General features: G+C 41.4%; 1 protein-coding gene across 1 annotated transcript in view; it reads left to right on the forward strand.

Annotated features, from left to right (window-relative positions):
- The window catches only part of slc4a5b (solute carrier family 4 member 5b), a gene marked incomplete at both ends in the record, with an annotated part of 61,795 nt that overhangs the window by 10,885 nt on the left and 25,427 nt on the right, over window positions 1-25,483 (forward strand). The window contains 15 exons of the mRNA XM_083983942.1: window positions 913-1,042; window positions 2,385-2,545; window positions 3,854-4,009; window positions 4,982-5,089; window positions 7,522-7,577; window positions 11,077-11,234; window positions 12,213-12,300; window positions 12,430-12,584; window positions 13,862-13,987; window positions 14,364-14,538; window positions 15,373-15,506; window positions 16,783-16,963; window positions 18,300-18,390; window positions 20,149-20,207; window positions 24,849-25,040. Of these exons, the coding sequence (XP_083840068.1) occupies window positions 913-1,042; window positions 2,385-2,545; window positions 3,854-4,009; window positions 4,982-5,089; window positions 7,522-7,577; window positions 11,077-11,234; window positions 12,213-12,300; window positions 12,430-12,584; window positions 13,862-13,987; window positions 14,364-14,538; window positions 15,373-15,506; window positions 16,783-16,963; window positions 18,300-18,390; window positions 20,149-20,207; window positions 24,849-25,040 (1,970 nt within the window). The remainder of the gene's footprint in view (window positions 1-912; window positions 1,043-2,384; window positions 2,546-3,853; window positions 4,010-4,981; window positions 5,090-7,521; window positions 7,578-11,076; window positions 11,235-12,212; window positions 12,301-12,429; window positions 12,585-13,861; window positions 13,988-14,363; window positions 14,539-15,372; window positions 15,507-16,782; window positions 16,964-18,299; window positions 18,391-20,148; window positions 20,208-24,848; window positions 25,041-25,483) is intronic.

Consider the following 25,483-nt stretch of genomic DNA (forward strand, 5'->3'; position numbering starts at 1 on the left):
GAAACTTAAGGTAAATATCCTGCATAGTTTGTTTCTCTCTTCTGTTCCGCGCTGATCAGAGCACCGCTCCGTGGTGTGTTGGCCACAGAAAAAACAATAAAACAATAAAACAATAAAACACAGGCTTTCACAGTTTGAAAGTGCTTGTGTTTTTTTTTTGTACAAGTGCAGCCAAATGTAACGGATGTGCACTCACTCCACCCATAAAGGACGTGCTAACCAACCCGCCAAGTGGTTGTCAACCTCTTGGCGAAGAGGTTAGCATCGTCGCCTCCAGTGCGGGAGGTCGTGGGATCGAACTCCACCTAGGGCAGGCTGTGAGAAACACAACGCAGAGGGCCAGATATGACATCGGCTACACAAACACGAGGCTGAAGAGAGAGGGACAGCAGAGCTGCTCTGACAGCTCAGCTGCAGGTGAGCCAGGCAGCGCAACGGTGCTTTTTTTTTTTACCAAAATGATGCCGGTGTCGGCACCGTCCCCACAGGTGAAGCACAAGCACACAGACGTCCGTGTACGTTGTTGTCTGACCTTCTTCCTTCACGGGGACTGCCCCGGATTACTGGCACACGCCATAGCCACACGCATTTTGTTTTTAATTATGAATATGAATATTAATGATGAATCGATAATTGATCATTAATTTTCCCGAAGATCGATCAAAAAGATTTCTTCAAATGCCCATCCCTAATCAACATGAGCTTCCTCTGTCAGAGCAGCTGAGCTACTACTAATAATAATACTTGTATTAGGTCTGTTTAATCCCTGGGGGCCCCTCAGATTCTCCGCCCGGCCCCCCTACGGCTTTGATCCGGCCCTGTCAACAACACGTCGGTTTGTTTTTGCTTTAAATTTAAAAGAAAAGATGTAAAAAATCTTAACGCTGAGCCCTTTGTGCTTTTGTTTTGAAGTTTCCCCTGCAGCCGAGCGTCTGCGCCACATGCTGGGGGAGGACGACAACACGCCGACCCCCACCATCTTCACCGAGATGGACACGCTGCAGCACGAGGGCGGCGAGCTGGAGTGGAAGGAGTCGGCGAGGTGACACACACACACACACACACACACACACACACACACACACACACACACACACACACACACACACTAACACACACACTAACACACACACTAACACACACACACACACACCTCCCAGGGCGTCACAGCTTCATTAGTTTAGGATTTCAGGTCACTTTTGATGGGATTTAAAGGTCGGAGGTGACGGCGACTGCGTGACACGACTCTAACGCCACACACACATGATCTGAATTGCGTAACACTTTTCCTGCTGCTCCTGACCTGCACTGATCAATCACTGGCTCTGCTGAAGCATCCAATAATAACAACAGCTTCTTTATACGATCGCTGTATGACCCATTTGCCAAAACTTTAAACACTTTTTACTGCACATGATGACGCCTAAAACACACAATTTATTTCATGCTCAAAACCACACACACTTTCCAAAATACAATAACACACTAACAGAAACAGAAACATTTAGCCATAAAAAACACTTAACAACTGATGCAACAACACAAACTGAATCACTTTATGTCAGATCTGCTGTTTTACAATCAACAGATTATTGTATTGATCATAAATTGACTTTTGTGCTGTAGCTTCCTTTGATCGTCTCTATATTTTTGCTTTTGTTGGGTTTAGTAAATGCTGGTATTTTGTTTCTTTTTTGCAAACGCTACAAATCTATCTATCTATCTATCTATCTATCTATCTATCTATCTATCTATCTATCTATCTATCTATCTATCTATCTATCTATCTATCTATCTATCTATCTATCTATCTATCTATCTATCTCAGAGCAGCTTTGCAGAATGAACACTCTACAAAAACAAGAGAAGAGAAAAAGTGAAAAAATATCGACAATTACTGCAGAAAAGAAAAATCTGCATCATAGCTGCTGTTCATTCACAGACGTGTGAAAATGTAATTTACAAACAATGAAAACAACAAAGTCACTGCTAATCTGCCAGCTCTTCTCTTTCCTCCCTTGTCTTTCTATCTTTTATTTAAAATGTGACTGAAAGAGCCTCAACACCTCAGTGTGTTTCCTGTGATTGATGGATTTGCATAAACTCAGTCAACTGTTTTTCAAAAGCAATGAAACAAAACACAGGACATAAATTAGTTTCAGTCTACAAAGTGAACTGCTGCTCTTCACTTCAGTCTTTAGGTTCAGTTTAGAACATGAGGTTTTGTGTTTGACTAACAGAGTGACAGCTATTGAACATGTAGCAGTTAACATCTATTGTTTTGGTCTTAGTTGAGCTCTGTGTGAAGAGTTTTGAAAAAGTGTCACATATAGCGATCATAAAACACTGTAAACCTGTCTCTCCCTCCCTCCCTCTCTGTGCAGGTGGGTGAAGTTTGAGGAGAAGGTGGAGGAGGGGGGAGAGCGGTGGAGTAAGCCTCACGTCTCCACGCTGACGCTCCACAGCCTGTTTGAGCTCCGCACCTGTCTGCAGACGGGGAGCATCCTGCTCGACCTGGACGGATACTCACTGCCACAGATCGTTGGTCAGTCGCACACACACACACACACACTCTTAATTATACTTCATTATTACAATAAACTTTATTAGCACACAGGAACTGAGGATTTAAAACACTTTTATCTGGGTTTTCAGCAGGATAACCCACTCTCAGAGACTAAATATGAACATTTACAACATTAATGATGTGGAAAAATTGATTAGTGTAGCTTTACCAATAAGTTTTGTTTTCCTTGGTTTTTCCAAAGTTATTTCACTACCCTCACCTATTCATTTATTTTTTTAGTTCTTTAGTTTTGGCAGCCATCAGTGGTTCCTCTCTTATAATTTGGGTATAATAATGGTGATAATTCCTTTATTTATGAAACACCTTAAAAACAAGAGTTTACACAGAGCTTCACTGGCAGAAGAAGTCCAACAACAGCGACATATAAACCCCGAGGACTCAAGCAAGAAGTGAGACCAAGAGGAACCACGGTCAGATGTAAAATAGTGTAAACAATTGAAGGAGGTAGAAATAATAAATATATAAGGTATAAGCACCATAATAACATAAAACACAGAATTAGATGAAAGTAAATAAAGAGGTTAGAACAGAAACAGAGAAGACCAGTTGAATAAATCAATAATGCAGTAAAATAAAGGTGGAAAAGTGATAAAAGGGAATAATAGAACAATAGAAACAAATAATAAACATTAGTAAAGATATATGATAGGACAATGAGAAATAAAACGTATAAAGAAAATGATAAAACAGTAAAAGGAGATAAAATGTTGTTTGGGAACTGTCTCATGTCTCATGTTTATACCATCCTTACTCCCAACTGCAGCATGTGGACGTTTCTATTTGTTTTTGTTCAAGAATCTATCGTTTGTTCATTAATGGGCTCTGGACTCATTTTAAAATTGTTCTGTGGTCGTAAAGTAACATCCTTTTGACCATAATTTTAAATTTTAAATTCGCCTTTGACCTTTTATCTCACCACCATCCACTATTTTTGCTATTTACAGTAATTTCTTTAGTTTTTGCAGCTGTCAGTGGTTTGAGTATTAAAAAATAATAGTGATAACTCCTTTATTTACAGTATGTAGCACCTTTAAAAACAAGATTTTACAAGGTAGTATTTCACCTTGAAATAAAAGCAAAAACTTAAAGAGAAAATGACAGAAGAACTTAAACAACGGCGACATATGAAAACTGAGACCAAGAGATGTAAGATGATTAAAAAATTAAAGGAGGTAGAAATGATAAAAAGGAATTAGAAACACAGACTTAAATGCTGTGATTGTACTTTAATGATTTAATTTCATAATCTGTGACCTTTGACCCCAGACGAGATCGTGGACCGTCAGATCGCCGACGGCCTCGTGGCTCCGGAGCTGAAGGAGAAGATCAGCTTCGTTCTGCTGCGGAAGCACCGGCACCAAACCAAGAAACCGATCCACCGCTCGCTGGCCGACATCGGGAAGTCCTCCAACACCGCCGCCAGTGAGTCTGTGTGTGTGTGTGTGTGTGTGTGCGTACCTGTGTGTGTGCATCTGTGTGTGTGCATCTGAGTGTGTGTCCTTCAGTGTGTGTTTGTGCACATTTTCAACAACCAATCAACAATCAGCAAAGTTAAAGGGATAGTTAAACGTTTTGGCCCAAATTGGCCCTAATCTGCCATCATCCCTATAGTCATAGCAGTAGGTTTGTTACCTTTAATTGTCGGTGCAAGCTGTTTTTAGAACGGTGGAGCAGAGCCGTGAGCTGCTCAGAGCTACGCTACGGAGGCTCATTATGGGATTTCTTGGTTTCCCTCATCAAATACACAATCCAACAACTCTACAACGCTCTGGTGGACAAGTTGTGAGCTGCACATTCACCACGCTATGAGATAATAACACAACGTTACCACACAGAGTTGTTTTAGAGGGAAATACAGAGACTGATGATGAAAAACTGTCCCTGAAGGCAACGTGCATCAGCGGTTTTACATGAATTTCCCTCTAAAACAACTCTGTGTGGTAACGTTGTGTTATTATCTCATAGCGTGGTGAATGTGCAGCTCACAACTTGTCCACCAGAGCGTTGTGGAGTTGTTGGATTGTGTATTTGATGAGTTTGATGAGGGAAACCAAGAAATCCCATAATGAGCCTCCGTAGCGTAGCTCTGAGCAGCTCACGGCTCTGCTCCGCCGTTCTAAAATTAGCTTGCACCGACAATTAAAGGTAACGAACCTACTGCTATGACTATAGAGATTATTTGGGCCAAAATGTTGAACTATCCCTTTAAAACGGTTGCAAGCGTTTCTCTAACTCTAACTTCTTCCTGCTGCTTCCTCGTTGATCTGCTCCTGTCTCACTTGTCCTCGTTAATCACCTGCTCTTCGTTAACACCTGCTGCTGCTGCTGCTGCTGCTGCTGCTGCTGCTGCGTCGTCATGGTCGTGGTCGTCATGGTGACCGTCTCTGTCCTCAGGCCGTAGTCCTCAGGTTAATCTGAGTCGTTGCACTAGTTCAGCTTCTGGGATCCACCGCTCCACAGAAGACCTACACACTCGGCAGTCAGCCAGCCTTGGCCGCCTGCGTGAGTCTCAATACAACACACACACACACACACACACACACACACACACACACACACACACACACACACACACACACACACACACACACACACACAATATTTCACTTTTAGTCAGATGGTTTACTTAGAAACAAACATGTACTTAATTTTGTATTTTATATATTCCACCTTTATAGACCGAATCTCCTTGTTGTTTACATTCTACTTCCGGGTAGAAAACCAGCTGTAATTTGAATGAGATCAATAGCAACGAACGAGAGTTTAGCTATATATCATATTTTTCACGCCCTATCACCGTTTAGACAAATCTGAAATGATTGAAGAAACATTACTATTTCTGTGTGTGTGTTTTGTGTTGCTATGTGTTGTATTTATTCAGTTTGGGGGAATCACAGTGTCTAGAAAGCATCAGTGGCTCAGCTGACAGGGACAGCTAACGGTAGCTAAGCTAACGGTAGCTAAGCTAACGGCGGTAGCTAAGCTAACAGCAGTAGCTAAGCTAACGGCAGCAGCTAAGCTAACGGTAGCTAAGCTAACGGCGGTAGCTAAGCTAACATCAGGACGTCAGCTGTTAAAACCCTCCCGTTGTGGGACACGACATGAAACTACTCCAGTTAGCTCAGTCATGTTGGAACTCAGATATCCGCTGGAGAAAATATTTTTTCATGGAGCGTTTATTGAGTCACTGAGTTATTAAAGTTAAACATGTAGCTAACCGTTAGCCCGGCTAATCTATGATAACCATGACTAATTACAAAAATGTGCACACAGAAATAGTAATGTTTGTCCAATCATTGGTTTTATAAACTTTACAAACATCAGATTAGTCTAAACGGCGATATAGTGACATGAAAAATGAGATAAATATAGAGAAACTCTCGTCTGTCACTATTGTTCTCATGCTGGTTTTCTACCAGGAAGTAGTTGTAAACAACAAGGAGATTCGTCCTATATTAGGTTGAGGGAGGACCAATCATTCATATCTGTATTAATTATGGAATCACAAATATATTGCTGTGTGATTCAGTTACTTTACTTTACTTGACAGATGAATGAAGGAGAAAGTGAATTATTATGTGAATGAACATGTGAATCATGGAAAATCATTAAAAAAAGAGAATTGAGAAAAGAAACATGTAATAAACCGTAGGCAGGAAACGTGTAGAGACGACCTGAGGGAGGAAACATGGAAGTGAAGGTCACTAAAGGTCACTAAAGGTCACCAGCTGCAGTTTCTCATGTCGGTGCATTTACATTGATTGATGTATTATGGATGGATGATAGATAGATAGACAATAATTGATAAAGGATAATATTTGATTAGTGAATGGAGGTAGGATTAAATAAGTTTACACTCCTTCCTTCTCCTTTTGGTGCATGTTAATAGAAGGTTGTGTCTGTTTTGTTTTTTGCTGACTTTTACATGTACAAAAAAAGTCAAATCAAATCAATTTGACTTTGGTGACAGATTCACCCAAAGTTTAGGAATGATGCATCTGATAAACATATAAAATCTGATTAATTATTCATTACAGATTGATTCATTCATTCATGTCAACTCAAAACATTTCAAATAGTTTCATTTGAATGTTTTAAATTAGTCCTAAAATAGTTAATATGTCACAAAAGGAACAAATGTGAGAATGTCAAATCCTCAGATTGGGAACTATTGAACCTTTAAATGATAATTTACTGCAGAATAAACACTTTTATTTTGAAATTTAAAGTACATTTCACTGGTTTTCTGTGTTGAACAAAACTTTTGTGTAGTTAAAAATAATGTAAACATGGATATAAACAACACACAACCAGGGAACAAGAGTTTGTACTTTTTCACTGACTCACACACGTTCTTAACTTCTCTGCTTTACTGTTTGTTTTTAATCTACTCTGATCCCAGCTAACTCCCAGCTACTGCATGGTTTCAACACGCGGGTGTGTGTGTGTGTGTGTGTGTGTCTGTGTGCGTGCGTGTGTGTGTTTTGTATTCTCACCAAGAACACTGTGTTTTGGACATTATGTGCGTTTTCACTCAGAAGATTGTGCTCCTATTGTTTGCACCTCTGCTGATTTTCTTTTGTGAATCTATCTGGGTGAAAGGGATTATGGGAGGATTTCGGGGGCTGTGTGTGCGTGTGTGTGTGTGCATGTGTATGTGTGTGTGTTGTGTTCCCGTTCTTTCTCTGTTCGATTTTATTTGTTTCCAAATCTGCTTTAAGGCAGAAAAAAAAAAAAAAGTAAAATAAAATCCTGCAGAGAAAAGACTCAACGTGCTGAGGAGGCACTTCAATCTGCTGCTCTCCAAACACGTTAATTGGATTAAATATAAATATTTTCATCTTTATTATAATGTATGTGTAATGTAATGTAAGTTTTGTCGTGTTGTGTGTTTTTAAAAGTCAAATATAAGTGTGTTCATGGTTCATTCACAGATCCAGCCCAGAGCCGGAGCATGAACGACATCTCAGACACACCGAGCACAGACCAGGTAAACTCTGTTTAAAATGTGTTTAAAGGGATAGTTCAACATTTTGTCAAATTGGCCCATTGCCATAATCCCTATAGTCACAGCAGTAGGTTCGTTACCTTTAATTGTCGGTGCAAGCTGTTTTTAGAACGGCGGAGCAGAGCCGTGAGCTGCTCAGAGCTACGCTACGGAGGCTCATTATGGGATTTCTTGGTTTCCCTCATCAAACTCATCAAATACACAATCCAACAACTCCACAACGCTCTGGTGGACAAGTTGTGAGCTGCACATTCACCACGCTATGAGATAATAACACAACGTTACCACACAGAGTTGTTTTAGAGGGAAATTCATGCTAAACCACTGATGCACGTTGCCTTCAGGGACAGTTTTTCATCAACAGTCTCTGCATTTCCCTCTAAAACAACAATCCCATAATGAGCCTCCGTAGCCTAGCTCTGAGCAGCTCACGGCTCTGCTCCGCCGTTCTAAAAATAGCTTGCACCGACAATTAAAGGTAACGAACCTACTGCTATGACTATAGGGATTATGGCAATGGGCCAATTTGACAAAATGTTGAACTATCCCTTTAACAGCTGCTGTAGAAGCGACACAGACGCTTCCACACTGTGTTGTGTTTACAGTCCGTTCACCCACATCACAGCACCTTACAGTAAAGGGCTGTTGACATATTTTTTCCCTCCTAATCCCTGGTGGTATGTGATGTGGCTTTGCACTTGGTCATGAACTGAACTTTAAAACCCCGTCAAAACATTTTACACCAGTGGCCAGGTCCTACTGCCCCACTGGTTTTTACTGGTTTAAAGGAGACACGCCTCATGTTATTATTAGCAGCTGCAGGTCCAGATGTTTCTAGATGAGCTGGTGGAGACCAAACATGGAGCTAAAAGACAAACTCACCATGTAAATGTTTTAGTTATTATTTATTTATTTATTTGATTATTTGAAAAGGGACAGTGTAACATTGTAAAAAATAAAGTGTAAATGTACCCGAGCCTGATGTTAAAGGTTATCCTAAAATAAATAAGAATCACAACAATAAAATACCACATTTCAGACATAAAAAAGGTTACACATTATTGTTATATACACAGTTAAAAGACAATAAAAACACAATCACTATTGCATGATGCCTTTAGTTACTAATAATAAAATCAACATCAATATTTCGGATTCAGATTCAGAATTACTTTTCTTTCTTCTTTTTTTTTACAAACTCCTGAATAGTAATAGAAATCATCAAAATGTGTGATATATATAGATAAATAAAATATTATTGCTAGAATAAAAGCAGGATATGAACAGAATAATATAAGATAAAATAGAATAAGAATAAATGCAAATATAATAATGATAATAATTAACATGTACATGTACTTAGCGTTTAGTATACTCAGGACACATAGTTTCCAAATGACATAAAAGTGAAATTTTTTGCAGGTTTAAACTGTTATTATTTAAAGTAGTAGTTTTTCAATCCACAAATTGTAACTTTGGAGTCATTGGTAAATGATTAATAACATGTGATCAATAGTTGTTCTTTAAACACAGCTGTAGCAGCCGAGGCCTACGTTTCCCATAATGCAACTCATCACTTTCTCTTTGTGTATTAAAGGACAATCCCGGGCAAATTCAACTCGGGGCTGTATGTTCCTAACATTTTAGGTCTAACAGAAGGAATCTGAAGGTTTTCAGTTTAATGTCTCCTGTTTTGCGGTAGTTGTGTCTGTCCCCGCGTCGCCACAGCAACGATGAATGAATGGGAGCGGATTGAAGTTCTGCTGCTTAGGCTGTTTCCATCCCTCAAAGCCACAGACAGCGTCAGATGGAGACTCAAACATGCACCCAGAAGTTTATTTACTTCAACAAGCCGACATGTTTGTAAAACTAGATCTAATTCAAAGTCTGGCGGAGTCGAGACCCAAGTTGACGCTCGGTGTGTTCAGGTGCAGTGGGAAGCTCCCGTTGTGTCATAAACACAGGAATATCAACTCTGGACTTGCTTCTAGTGTACATTTTTCCCCACAGACAGCGTCAGATGGCGACTCAAACATGCGCCGAAAAGTTAATTTACTTTAAGCAAGTCCAGAGTTGATATTCCTGTGTTTATGACACAACAGGAGCTTCCCACTGCACCTGAACACACCGAGCGTCAACTTGGGTCTCGACTCCGCCAGACTTTGAATTAGATCTAGTTTTACAAACATGTCGGCTTGTTGAAGTAAATAAACTTCTGGCTGCATGTTTGAGTCTCCATCTGACGCTGTCTGTGGCTTTGAGGGATGGAAACAGCCTAAGCAGCAGAACTGTTGAATTGTCATTTAATAGTGGAGTTGCCCTTTAATTCCAGATCCATGCACAGCACACACAGCCTCTGTCTGTGATGTTATTGATCAGTTGTGATCAATGATCATCCTCTGGGAGAATAACGACTCGGCTCTGTTCACAGTTTTATTTATATTTTTTCCCGAGTCATCCAAACCTTTAATCCGTCTAATCCCCGGCGCGGTGGTGGATTCTGTTTCTACCTGCTGCTCGCCTCGTCGTTTGTTTGTGTGTTTGTTTTCTCACTAAGCTTCTGTTCTTTCTCAGAGATTAAAGGTGAAGAATATTTAACAGTTTCAGTCACTTGCTTTTTTCTTTTTGGTGTGTGTGTGTGTGTGTGTGTGTGTGTGTGTGTGTGTGTGTGTGTGTGTGTGTGTGTGTGTGTGTGTGTGTGTGTGTGTGTGTGTGTGTGTGTGTGTGTGTGTGTGTGTGTGTGTGTGTGTGTGTGTCTGAGGCGACGTCTTGTTTACAGAAGTTAGAGATTGACTCTGAAAGCAGCATTAACAGATTCTGAGCTGGTTTTAATTTAAGCACCGACCACTTGACCACCACGTGCTTCATCAGGGAGGAGGAGGAAGAGGAAAGGGAGGAGGAGGAGAGGGAGGAAGAGGAGGAGGAGCAGGAGAGGGAGGAGGAGGAAGGAGAGAGAGGAAGAGGAGATGGAGGAGGAGGAATGAGGAAGGAGGAAGAAGGAAACTTGGCTGTGGTTTTATACTAAATGCTTTGTCATGAGTTGTGAAAAACATTTTTTCAGTTTTTTATTGCTCATTTTAAAGCAGAAGTCAGGTGAATGTTTGTGTTAATATAAGTCTTAAATAGTTCTATCTTCCGACAGCAATCACTTCTATAGAGTGTTTGGTCTGAAACACGGGTCTGTCAGTCACTCTGCTCTGCTCTGAGCCCAGGAGAAAACTTTCCTTGTATCCTACAACCTTTATCCAATGAGGAGAGAGAACGGCATAAAGGGGCAGTCCTCTCTGTGTGTGCAGCCAAGGGATGCGCCTGAATGTGGTGACGAAGGGACGAGGACCAATAGATCCATGACGAGGGCGGGGGCTGCTAACTCCATCTGCTGACAGGAAGTTAGACACAACCACCGGATCGCTTACTTCTGCTTTAAGATGAAAGTTATATAATTGATTCTTTTAACAATTCAAACTGTTTCCTGTTTCAGCTGAAGAACAAGTTCATGAAGAAGATCCCCCGCGACGCTGAAGCCTCCAACGTGCTGATCGGAGAAGTCGACTTCCTGGACAAACCCTTCGTCTCCTTCGTGCGTCTGGCTCAGGCCACGACGCTGGGCGGCCTCACCGAGGTGCCGGTGCCCACCAGGTGAGGCTCTGCAGCTGGTTACCATGGAGACAGAGGTTCTGGTCAGAGCCGGTTACCATGGAGACAGAGGTTCTGGTCAGAACCGGTTCAGTCCCGAAGAGCAGCAGCGCCAACAGCAGAGACTATGTTCAGAAATCATTTCTGAGATAAAAAGGTTTTATCTCAGAAATTCTGACTTTAATGTCAGAAATTTTAAGTTTTATCTCAGAAATTTTGACTTTTATCTTAGAAATTCAGAGTTTTATGTAAGAAATTCTGACTTTTATCTCAGACATTTTGACTTTTATCTTAGAAATTCTGACTTTTATCTCAGAATTTTAAAGTTTTATCTCTGAAATTTTAAGTTTTATCTCAGAAATTCTTACTTTTATCTCTGAAATTTTAAGTTTTTATCTCGGAAATTCTGAGTTTAGTTAGAAATTTTAAGTTTTATCTAAGAAATTCTGACTTATATCTTAGAAATTTTGAGTTTTGTCTCAGAAATTCTGACTTTTATCTCAGAAATGTTAAGTTTTATCTCAGAAATTCCGATTTATCTTAGAAATTTTGAGTTTTATCCAAGAAATTCGTACTCTTATCTCAGAAATTCTGACTTTTATCTCAGAAATTTTGAGTTTTTATCTCAGAAATGATTTCTGACTTTCAACTCAGAATCTTAAAAAAAAAAGACTCCCTTATTGGCCCTGATGCTCTTCCGTAGTTTTAGAGTCCAGACCAAATGAAGATGCTTCATATAAACAGCTCAATCAGAATAAACAGGCCTAAACTGAATGGAATTTCATTCAGTTTCAAAGAGGTGGAATAAACCTTTTCTTGAACCGATAGAAAGTAAAATGACATCATGTAACTGGTGAAACTCAATGTCATCAGGTTCGTTCTTTCTGCTCCTTGTCGACGTAACCGCGTAGCGACGTTTCTTCATTTGCAAACACTTGAATGAACGAGTCAAAACTAAGAACAAATCTTCTTCTCCTTTAGGTTTCTGTTCATCCTGTTGGGTCCTCACGGTAAAACCAAGTCCTACAACGAGATCGGCCGAGCCATCGCCACGCTCATGGTGGACGACGTGAGTGAAGCGACGCCTCCGCTGATGACATCACGCTGACATCACACTGACATCACGCTGACATCACGCTGACATCACACTGACATCATCACACTGACTTCCTGTTCTGTGTCTTTATTTTCCCTCCAGCTGTTCAGCGACGTCGCCTACAAAGCGCGGGACCGTGACGACCTCATCGCGGGCGTGGACGAGTTCCTGGACGAGGTCATCGTCCTCCCGCCGGGCGAGTGGGACCCGAAGATCCGGATCGAACCGCCCAAGAAGGTTCCTTCAGCCGAGATGAGGCACGGACACGGACACACACTCACTTAGCAGTAGCAGCACCTGTTGATGTGTTTTATTTAGAGGCAACACAAGACAACATAGAGGTTTAAGTTTAGATGAAGCACAGTGAAATTAATATAGAATAAAATCAGATTTAGATAAATAAATAAATCTCAGACTAAAAGAGGCTAGATTTAATAAAGTAAGTTAATAAATGTCTGATTTGAAGTAAAAAAAAAAAAAAGACTTCAAATTCAATCCCAGAAAGTCGAGTCTGAACCTGAACAAGAGAATTTTCATTATGAACTTTATTGTGGCTCCTTATAATAAAGTTTAATATTCCGGGTTCCCACAGCTTCTTAAGCATCAAATGAAAGTATCTCAGGGTTAGTAACTCCCAATAATGATGTTTATTAATCAACCTTCTTAATGAAGTAGATAACTTGCATCTCTGTTGATATTATATATATTTACAGTATATAAATATATATTTTATATTTTAACTAAACCTGAAGCCACAGTTTTTGTAACATCCAAATGCAGCAGTGACAAGAGTTTTAACCGATCTTAATTTGGTCCTTGAAAGCAACACTTGGGTCAAAGTTACTCCGAAAGTGAGTTTGGTTGAAGTTAGAGTTTCGTTTTAGAGTAAAAGTCTTAAACTATCATTATTTATATTTCAATAACTGATTTTATTTATATTAGTGCAAGTAAAAGTGAACAGGAAGTGAGCAGTTTGAATTTTGATTATGAACTTTATTGTGGCTCCTTATGATTAGGGTTAGAGATCGACCAAAGAAACCGATTAGAGCCGATATTTGCAGTAAAAATGAACATTTTGGTGTCAAAATATAGAACAACACACATGGAATTAGGCAGAATACAGTGAACTGTTTTCTTATTTTGTGTACACTGTGAAAATCTGTGATAAAAAAGACCTGAAGTTTTGTAGAATAACACAAATCAGAGCCAAAGGAGCGTGTTTTAAAATACATTTATTTTATCGGTTATCGGTGGAAAAAATGGCCGATACCGATTACTGTAAAATGCTGAATATTTTTTTGGCCATGCAGATCATCGATTGAGTCCTGCTTAAAATAAAGGTTAATATTAATGGTTCCCAAAGCTTTTTAAACATCAAATTCAAGAACCAAACAGCAAATTTACAGATTGTCAGTGGAGTTTTATCTTTATAAAAACAGTTTCTTCTAATTGTATTCAAATTGAATCAGAGAAACTCAAAGGACTGGAGTGAAACCAGTGGAATAAAAGCAGATCCTCTGGGTTCTGGTTGCAGGAAGTCGGTGCTGAACCTGAATGAGCTGGGTCAGATGAACGGCTCGGCAGGAGGAGCAGCAGGAGGAGAAGACGAGGAGCTTCCTGCTCCTCACGAGCTCGGAGAGGAGCTCAAGTTCACCGGGAGGTAACCATGACATTTAACCTGGATTTAACCTGTCGACTTCCGACATCATTGCGTTCACGCTGCAGGAACTCGGGAGAAAAAAAACATGGATACCTGAAGGAAGTTTGGCGTGTTGTGGCTCATCGCTGAATAGGAAAAATCAATGCAGCAGTAAATTATGTTTATTTTGGAGGAGAGGAGACGCTGCAGATGAGTGCACATATAATGTTACAGCCTTGATAACAGTTAAACCTTATTTCCATCATATACGAGGAACACAATTTCACACCTTACAACAATCACAGCTTAATATAAACGTATTTCATATAGGCTACTGCAATAATACACAAAAAATATGCGTTAAAACCTCAACAAAGAACTAAATTCTGTCCTGCAGGTTTGCTGGCGGTCTGTGGCTGGACATGAAGAGGAAGCTGCCGTGGTTCTGCTCCGACATCTACGACGGCTTCCACATCCAGTCGATCTCCGCCGTGCTCTTCATCTACCTGGGCTGCATCACCAACGCCATCACCTTCGGAGGGTTGCTAGGAGACGCCACCGACAACTACCAGGCAGGTGTCATGGCAACTGTCAATCAACTCATTGCTGAGTCATCATAAATATGATCTGTTATTGTCAGAGGAGGATTAAAAACTCTTTGGCAGCCATGTTCAATCCAACTGTGAACTGGTGTTTTTTTTTTTTTTTTTTTAACACAGAACAGATGAAACAGACAAGACAACAGACAGTAAAACATTCAAATTAGTTATGTTTTTATAGTTTAGTTTATAGTTTTTATAGTATAGTTTATGTTTATTGTCATTGCACAGACATATTCAACGAAATTTTGTTTTTTGTTGGGAAATTCATGTAAAACCACTGATGCACGTTGCCTTCAGGGACAGTTTTTCATCATCAGTCTCTGTATTTCCCTCTAAAACAACTCTGTCTGGTAACGTTGTGTTATTATCTCATAGCATGGTGAATGTGCAGCTCACAACTTGTCCACCAGAGCGTTGTGGAGTTGTTGGATTGTGTATTTGATGAGTTTGATGAGGGAAACCAAGAAATCCCATGAGCCTCCGTAGCGTAGCTCTGAGCAGCTCACGGCTCTGCTCCGCCGTTCTAAAAACAGCTTGCACCGACAATTAAAGGTAACAAACCTACTGCTATGACTATAGGGATTATGGCAATGGGCCAATTTGCCAAAATGTTGAACTATCCCTTTAATTCTAATCTGGTATAATGCAACAGAACTTCAGTTTAAACCAGGATTTAATCCAGATTCAAATGGATTAAAAGAACGCCACCTTTTTATTGTTTAATCGACCAATGCTGCTGATGTAAAACGTCGTTAATCAGCCTGATTAATTAATTTATTGATAACCAACCCCCCCCCCCCTCAGGGTGTGATGGAGAGTTTCCTAGGAACGGCTCTAGCAGGAACCGTCTTCTGTCTGTTGGGAGGACAACCTCTGATCATCCTCAGCTCCACCGGACCCATCCTCATCTTCGAGAAGCTGCTCTACGAGTTCAGCAAGTACGACACACACACACACACACACACACACACACACATTGACTTACACACACACACACTAGGGGTGGGCAAAAATATCGATATTGCAATATATTGCAATACTTTATATCACGATACGATATCGATATTCAAAATTTGAATATCGATTTTTTTTTTTTTTTTGGCTTTTGATGCCTTTATTGATATTATAGTTGAGAGAGACAGAGAGAGGGGGGATTGAGGACTGTAGCCTCTACATGCGGCGCCTGCTTAACCTCCTGCTCCACTCGACGCCCCCCAATATCGATATTTTTTCAAATAATAATGTTTCAGACGTAGTCACAGTGCAGCGTGTAGCAGCCGCGGTGGCCGCCGCCTCTCGTCCTCCCCAGTCCCTGCTCTCAGTGAAACCAACCCCGCTCTGCTCTCATCTGGTTCCCTCACACCTCCGCCGGCTTTCCCGTCAACATCAGCGCGGCCCTGATAACACACTCTGAACTTCATCGTCAGTTTTTTTAATGACCCGCCCCGACCCGCACCGCAAATAAAGTAAAGATTTCTTGACCCGCACCGGGGCGGTGCGGGTCAGCCCGCGCATCACTAGTAGGAACCCTGCTCTCACTTAAGTTTCACTTTCACTTTTGCGAGTCACAACAAGGAGGGAACAGGCAAAACAGCACTTTAGCAATGGATTATGTTTGTGTTTTCACTTTGAAATGATCCACTGGAAACAGAAACTTAGTTTTGATGTCTTCTGTTAATTTTAATGCAGGATATTTACAGGGCTTCACGCTAGTGTTCATGGGAAATGGAGTCTTCCTTCAGGCAAAACACTACCGCTTTGGTCCACAGGCGCCGCCAAACTCAACCAAAACTGAAAGTTCTTTAGTACTGCTTTAAGATGCATAATGCCTTTTACATTTTTCAGTGAACTATGTAGAATATCGCAATATATCGCAAAATTTGGATATCACAATATTATATCGTATCGTGACTCAAGTATCGTGATGCGTATCGTATCGTATCGTGAGGTCCTTGGCAATAGAGGGCTGCACGGGCCTGGAAATTAAGCCTGTACCCGGCCCGAGCCCGAGACTCTCAAACCCGACCCGAACCGAGCCCGAATTAATTAATTAAAAACCAGGCCCGGCCCAGCCCGTTACCCGTCGGGCCTTGGGTGGGGTAGCCATGCTCTACCTGGCAATGCCCACCCCTAACACACACACACACACACACACACACACACACACCCCCTCACCCTCGTCTTCGACCCCTCTGTCTCTGTCTCCGTCGTCAGGAGCAACGACATCGACTACATGGAGCTGCGTCTGTGGATCGGCCTCCACTCGTGTCTCCAGTGTTTCCTGCTGGTCGTCACCGACGCCAGTTACATCATCAAGTACATGACGCGCTTCACCGAGGAGGGATTCTCCAGCCTCATCTCCTTCATCTTCATCTCCGACGCCATCAAGAAGATGGTCCGTGTCTCCTCTCATGTCCACTTGTCCTGTCCTTTCCTTTCCTTTCCTTTCCTTTCCTTTCCTTTCCTTTCCTTTCCTTTCCTTTCCTTTCCTTTACTTTCCTTTCCTTTCCTTTACTTTCCTGTCGTCTTGTCCTTGTCCTTTCCTTTCCTTTCCTTTCCTTTCCTTTCCTTTCCTTTCCTTTACTTTACTTTACTTTCCTGTCGTCTTGTCCTTTCCTTTCCTTTCCGTTCCGTTCCGTTCCGTTCCTTTCCTTTCCTGTCCTGTCTTGTCCTTAACTTTACTTACCTGTCTTGTCCTTTCCTTTCCTGTCGTCTTGTCCTTTCCTTTCCTTTACTTTCCTTTACTTTACTTTACTTACCTGTCTTGTCCTTTCCTTTCCTTTCCTTTCCTGTCGTCTTGTCCTTTCCTGTCCTGTCTTTTCCTTTCCTTTCCTTTCCTTTCCTTTCCTTTCCTTTCCTTTCCTTTCCTTTCCTTTCCTTTCCTTTCCTTTCCTTTCCTTTCCTGTCGTCTTGTCCTTTCCTGTCCTGTCTTTTCCTTTCCTTTCCTTTCCTTTCCTTTCCTTTCCTTTCCTTTCCTTTCCTTTCCTTTCCTTTCCTTTCCTTTCCTTTCCTGTCCTTTCCTTTCCTGTCCTGTCCTGTCCTTTCCTTTCCTTTCCTTTACTTTCCTTTACTTTACTTTACTTACCTGTCTTGTCCTTTCCTTTCCTTTCCTTTCCTGTCCTTTCCTGTCCTTCCCTTTCCTTTACTTTCCTTTACTTTACTTTACTTACCTGTCTTGTCCTTTCCTTTCCTTTCCTTTCCTGTCGTCTTGTCCTTTCCTTTCCTTTCCTTTCCTTTCCTGTCCTGTCCTGTCCTGTCCTGTCCTGTCCTTTCCTTTCCTTTCCTTTCCTTTCCTTTCCTTTCCTTTCCTTTCCTTTCCTTTCCTTTCCTTTCCTGTCCTGTCGTCTTGTCCTTTCCTGTCCTGTCTTTTCCTTTCCTTTCCTTTCCTTTCCTTTCCTTTCCTTTCCTTTCCTTTCCTTTCCTTTCCTTTCCTGTCCTTTCCTTTCCTGTCCTGTCCTGTCCTGTCGTCTTGTCCTTTCCTTTCCTTTACTCTACTTTACTTTCCTGTCTTGTCCTGCGCTGTCCTGTCCCGTCTTTTCCTGTCCTGTTCTGTCTTGTCCTGTCCTGTCCTGTCCTTTCCTGATGTCTTGTCCTTTCTTTTCTTTTCCTTTTCTCTACTCTACTTTCCTACCTTGTCCCGTCCTGCCCTGTCCTGTCCTGTCCCGTCTTTTCCTGTCCTCCCCTGTCTCACTCTCAGCAGCATCAGAGTTAAAACATTTTCTCCTCTGCAGGTCGGATCTTTTAAATATTACCCAATAAACCGCGGCTTCAAACCCGACTACATCACGGCCTACAGGTGTGATTGCATCGCTCCGGACCAGGGTGAGTCCTCACACACATCGCAGGAGGAGGAGGTCACTTTGATATGTTATGTTTGTTTGATCTGCATGAAAACACAAACGGTAAAGTGACAGTTCGTGGTTTTATAGTCAATTGTTCAAACAGTTTGTTGATTACAAGTTGATGGCCGAGTGGTTCAGTGTTTATTGAGAACTTATTGAAATGACCTTATGGCACATATTGAACCTGCAACTAACAAAGCTTGTAACTTATTGCATATAAAACAACATTAATCATTAAATTCATAAAAAAAAAATCAATTGCATCCATCTCTCATGGCTCTATCTGCATGTTAGGGATGCACAGCCGTTAACTGATAACAAGAACTTTGACCCATTAATACTATGGATTTTTTTTAAATTATTTTGTTATTAGCTCCTTAACTCTTTCGCGACCACACTAATTCCTCAGCACATCCGCTCAGGACCACATGTTTTTGGCTATTTGTTTACCTTTTATCTCACGTCGAACCGAACTCTGTACGTCACCTAGAAACAAACGGTCTTCACGTGATTGAAGAGTGACTTTACAACGTGCTCCACGAAAAAACGGCGAGTTTTTCCGCCGTTTCGTTCGTGAGGGCGAAGTAGAAGAAGAGAGCTGGGTTTCTCCAAAAACGGAGCTCCCGCTCTAGTTTCAGAGAAAAACGCACTTTTGTGTCAAGTGGCAATCTGCTCATTTTACCGCTACTCTGCAGTGTGGCATGTCTCCCAAATCATTTCTACGGCTAAATAAATATATTTGTAGGCATATCTGGGGGGTGTGGCAGCCTGGAGAGCAGCGGTGCAGCGGTGTGGGTCTCTGGCTGCAGCGCAGCAGCTCCGTGACACTGCTGTGTGACTGGCCGGCGATGAGCGCTCTGGGGCGGGGGCGGCCGGTCACAGCCCCCGCTGCAGAGCGCCCGCTCCGCTGCACCGTGAAAACAGCAGTGATAACGGGCTTTCAGATCCGAGTCTCCAAACCATAAACGTTTGTAACAGCACCGGTAAAAGTCGCCACAGTTGTCGTCGGTCGCTTTTGTCAAAAGAGGGTTTGGAAAGTCGCCAGATTCAGCGAGAAAGTCGCAACACTGTAGCCGACAGCCGCACAGCGCTGCACACTGTCCCCACAGCAGCATTCAAGGAGAACGATTACTCAAACAAAACCAAGATCACACAGTTTATAAAAAACATTATGTTTTGATTTTAGTTTAAAACAGTTTTACATATCAGAGGACTACCATATTCACACACAGGGTACCTCAGAGTGTCTATTATCCTAATCTGTAAAAAAACGGTTTTGACGAGTTTGCTCGTCAATGGTCGTGAACGTTCGGCAGGCTGTGACGAGTTTACTCGTCAATGGTCGCGAAAGAGTTAAGTTGTCAACTTGCATGTCGACACCTCCAGATTTACACATGTGCCTTCAGTCATATTTCGCATGCGGACCATAGATAGTTCCATCATGTGCCGGTTTTAGCCTGCGGGCCTTGAGTTTGACATACGTCGATACGTAATACGCCTTAAAGTCACAAATTATGACTTGTTTTGCATTTTCATTAGTGAACAGATTAACCTGAGTTAATGTAAAGTGTTGTGGATGTTTGTTGTTTACTCATGTTTACTCTGTGTCTGTGCTTCACCTCTGGATGCATCATGACAAAGTGAGTATTTAGTATTAAATAAACTGATAGAATCAGAGGAGACTGTGATGTTTAATGTGTCTCATCCTGTCGTTGTGTGTTTTTGTGTTGTTTTGTAGCTTCTGTTCTGGGCTTGAATGTTTCAGCTCCGCTCTCAGATGATAACATGACTCTGTTGGTAAGTGATGACATCACTCACATCAGCTGCACAAATCTGACCCTGATGTTTATGAAGCATCAGTTTTGTATCTTTATTTTGTATTTGTTATGGTGCAACAGTGACTGTTTCAGTCAGTCTTGTATAAAGTAGAGTTAGTATTTCACCAAAAAATGACTTTGGAAGAAGTTAAAAATCTCCTTTTAGATTTTTACTTCAGCAATAGACTTAAACTAGAAAGAGCATTCCCTAACGGAAAATGCATGTGAATGCTGAAAGCCATTGCTGAAGCCATGCTGAATTAGCAGAGGAAATTGAACCCATGGCTTTATGATTGGTGACCTGACACACTAACCTTTTGACCACAGAGAACCTGAAATACAAGGAGCTTTATACAATCAGGAATCAACCAGTAGTTTCAGAGTTTGATTGTTGTTCCAATGTATTTCCTATGGGACAAAAAAAATTATATTTTAAAAAGTATAAATACAGATGTTACTGGTTCAAAATTGCGGGGTTTTTCCTGCACTGCAGGATCGCGTGAACGCGTGTCTTTTCACCACAACTGTTTTCCTCTAGGTGGCAGCACCGTACTAAATACTGCTCAGACGTTTTGGGGCCAATGCTGACACGTCACACAATGTAGCCACGATTAGGAGTGGCGCTGTTCATGATACAGAATACAAGAGGATGAAAGGAGAACTAGCTGCAGACAGTAAATAATATAGTAGCCTAGTTTTTCAATGACAAAATGTAACGACGGCAGCTACAGTAGACTATAGCCCACGTCTCACTCTCTTTTTTCGGTCATCTGTCTCGTCATCTCCAAAATGTGTTTTTAAAATGAGCCAACTACAGACTGTGCAGTAGTGCCGCAGATTTCTCACTCCGCACCTTGTTTGAGAGTGCAGCTGGATGATTTCTTGTGAATGAACGGGTCTGTGTCACTTTGGGGCTGGGCGATAAAACATAGGTACGGTGTACATTTTAGGACATCCTCAGGATCAGACTTCAGTGTCAGACCTCAGATGAAAAGGTATATGGTCTGAGGAAAACCTCTGTCATACTCGCACCAAACTTCATCAGGTCTTCATCAGCCTTCAGAGTTAGACTGAACGGCCTCACACGTTACGCCGTCATCTATAAGCTCTCAGAATCATCATGAAAAAATATGTCACAGTGTGTATCAGGACAACAGCTGATTCGCCAGCAACGACGCTGAAGTTCGCTTCCAACACACACACACACACACACACACACACACACACACACACACACACACACAGAGGAATGAGTTTTGAAGCGGGCCGACATATAGGCTAGTGAGTGTAGATTCATTGATAAAACTGTAAGGCACACACAATGCCATAGCCTACAGTACACTATTTTCAACATATGTAATGTTGTGTGTCGTTTTTTTAATGATTATTATTATAACTCTCAGTTAATGTTGGCTACTAACTAATTTCCACTAATTTATCCATAAATGGACGAAGTGTTTCACCGGCGAGGATTACGCGCGACTATTACGCACAGCTTAATAGAAATTTGCAGCAGTGACAGAACATGCAACTTAAAAGAGGCCGCATCAAATGCAAAATAAATCAGAATCCAGCACTCGATGAGAAACTGAGCTGGCGCGAGTGTGAGGAAGAGTGGGTCTGTGTGTGTGTATGCAGAGTGCGAACTACGGGGAGGCCGGGGGGCGGGGGGGGTCTAAAGTATTGGCAAAATGCTGTTGGCTATATTGTTCCCTGCTGCTGAACATCGGATTTTTGCATGCAAGTCCTTTGTTTTCCTATTATATTGGTGTCAGGCAAACACGGCGCACCGTCTCTCACTCTCTTTCTCTCTCTGTCGCTCTCTCTCACGTGCACACACACACACACACACACACACACACACACACACACACACACACACAGGAATGAGTTTTGAAGCGGGCCCCCATTCCTATTTTCACGAGTGCTGGACTCTGAATTATTTTGCATTTGGTGCGGCTTCTTTTATAAGTTGTTCTGTCACTTCTGCAAATGTATATGGGAAAGACCCCCTCCCCCACCCCGGCCCCTACTCCTCCCACTACGAATCACCTCCGCTGTGCGTAATAGTCGCGCGCGCGTAATGACAGCTCCTCGCCGGTGAAATACATCGTCCATCGTCCGTTTATGGATAAATTAGTGGAAATTAAGCCTACATTAACTGAGAGTTATAATAATAATCATTAAAAAAACGACACACAACATTACATATGTTGAAAATAGTGTACTGTAGGCTATGGCATTGTGTGTGCCTTACAGTTTTATCAATGAATCTACACTCACTAGCCTATATGTCGGCCCGCTTCAAAACTCATTCCTGTGTGTGTGTGTGTGTGTGTGTGTGTGTGTGTGTGTGTGTGTGTGTGTTTTATAACTTTAAACGTATGTTGTTATTTGTCTCAAAAGTCCCACCTATGCGGGTCGTTTGAGACACAGAGGAGGGGCGGTTGAAACAGCATGTTTTAAACAGAAACTACTGACATTAGGCTACTCCCGTTATGAAGCTTATCTGTGAAACGTGCGCTGCTCAGAGACTGGGCAGAACGGTCCCACTTGCTTTCTCCCCGGCTACGTTGGTGGAGATCTCCCACACAGTAAAAGATTTAGGCAACACATTCTTCCAGCTGGCTGTTTTTCTTCCAGTTACAGAAAGTAGCCTATGTGCAAAGTACCTTATGAGACACATTAACATCTCTATTCATATAACGCCCATCGAAACAGCTGATTTACAAGTCGGCCGTTAACACATGGCGATTGGCCATTCACGCGGCTTTGTTCTTGGTTTCGGCCAATCAGCAAGCACATGGCTAATTATCAGCTTTCAACCAATCGCACTGTTTTAATGTGTGTGTGAAAGTTATTTTCTTTAGTTCATTTTCGTTTCTTTTGGATTTTTTTTACAACAATGTATCAATATAATATTGTTTTCATTTCATTTCGTTATAAAAATCAATCCCTTTTCTTTAAAACAATGACATTGAGCAGCTAAAAACCAGACCAGTTCAACTGTAGCGATTTTCATAACACTATCGCTCCGGATCAGAGGTACTAAGATGCTGATTATTAACTCAATAAACTCAACCATGGCTTGTCTTATTGTTAATCTGAACGCACGTGTATAAAGGGCAGAGTCAAGGCAGCAGATAAATCACAAAACATCAACGCGTCCGTGAGCGCAGCGCACCTCATTTTCTCCTGTGAAGAAGAAGAGAAAAAAGAATCCCATGGTCCGACCTGACCCAGTTATTGAATGTTTAGGTTTATTTAGAAGAAGTCTGATTATGACTGCTGCTCTGGATCAGATTATTTGCTCATAATTCGGGTTATTTTCAAACAGTGGCCAAACAACAGATCAATTAATTATTATAGACTATATTTTCCATTTTTGCTAAGCGGTTTGTTCTGAATTAAATAAAAGCCTGTCCCATACAGCCGCGTGTGTTACGCCGTGGTTTGTTGATGCTATCATCTTTGCCTTGCGCAGATGATCCTTCATAATTTGTGATACATAATCATCAAGTCATAAAGCAAGACAGGCTTTATCATATTACAATAGTATCTGTGATTTAGGCAGGGTATACAGTAGTTAGTTCTAGTTTAATAGCCTAGAGTTTAAGCTGTGGATTACTGCACAGATCACTGAGTCATCCGCCTGTCGTCCTCCGTTCTCACAGATGCCACCTGGTGGTTGTTTTGGCACATTGAGGCTTTTCATTAAAACCTCTTGTCTCGCCAAAGAAAAAAAATGTCTGAGTCTTGTGCCGTCTCGAGTGGACCACGCGTGAAGTCCGCAAATTTGAACCAGTAACATCTGTAGTATGAAAGAGAAAAGTAATTCTGATAATGTCCAGGAAAAAGCTGCACGTTTTGATATGTGAATTGTTGAAATAGCACAAAGTATGAAGGACTAGAGGAGGTCCATAAAAAGGCGGAAAGTAGGGAAAACTAGAAATTGTATTTCCTGAAGGAAATAAGCGTGAATGCTGAAAGCAGCTGAACGCCATTGCTGAATTAGCAAATGCCATTGACAAATAGTGCAAGTATTTCATTCACCAAAAAGAAATTAACCATCTCCTTTTAGATTTTTACTTCAGCAATAGACTTAAACTAGAAAGAGCATTTCCTAACGGAAAATGCATGTGAATGCTGAAAGCCATTGCTGAAGCCATGCTGAATTAGCAGAGGACATTGAACCCATGGCTTTATGATTGGTGACCTGACACACTAACCTTTTGACCACAGAGAACCTGAAATACAAGGAGCTTTATACTATCAGGAATCAACCAGTAGTTTCAGAGTTTGATTGTTGTTCCAATGTATTTCCTATGGGACAAAAAAAATGTATATTTAAAAAAAGTATAAATAGGATGAAAGAGAAAAGTAATTCTGATAATGTCCAGGAAAAAGCTGCACGTTTTGATATGTGAATTGTTGAAATAGCACAAAGTATGCAGGACTAGAAGAGGTCCTTAAAAAGGCGGAAAGTAGGGAAAACTAGAAATTGTATTTCCTGAAGGAAATACGCGTGAATGCTGAAAGCATTCTGTATTTTCTTTTCTGTTGTTATGGCCTCTTTTCTCTCTTCTGCGTCTCCTCCTCTTCCTCCCCCCACCCTCTGTAGTTTAACCTGACAGACCTGGACTGGAGTCAGCTCAGTAAGAAGGAGTGTGTGAAGTACGGGGGCACGTTGGTGGGGAACGCCTGTAAGTACGTCCCCGACCTCGCCCTCATGTCCTTCATCCTGTTCTTCGGCACCTACTCCACCACCGTCTCTCTGAAGAAGTTCAAGTTCAGCCGCTACTTCCCCACTAAGGTACGACTCTCAACGACACTCACCTGGTCACTTGCATGTGGAGCTGTTTATTTATTATCTCTGCATGGAAATAGAGACATTCCTTATTTTTCTTATTGTCACCAGAGAACAAACTACAGAAGCCCAGAGAGGAAAAAATAGTGTTTTTGTTGTTGTAGTTCTCATGTCGGCCACTAGTTTTTTTTTTTAGTTTTTTTTTCTGACATTATGATGAAGAGAATAAGAAGAGAACAGTGTTTTTTTGTTTTAAAAAAACTAAATTTGATTTTTCTTTCCTAAATTAAGATGTGAAGTAAAATGTCTTACAAATAAACAAAGGCAGATCTGTGATGTGTTTTTAGCCAGAGTTTCTTGTGCCACCGTCTGAACAGGTATTTTGCAGCAGACCACTGTAGTGTTGATTTGATGAATGAATAAATGGTTAATAGTGTGTAGTTATTATT

Source organism: Trachurus trachurus (genome assembly GCF_905171665.1).
Source record: "Trachurus trachurus genome assembly, chromosome: 12".
NCBI classification, from domain to species: domain Eukaryota; kingdom Metazoa; phylum Chordata; class Actinopteri; order Carangiformes; family Carangidae; genus Trachurus; species Trachurus trachurus.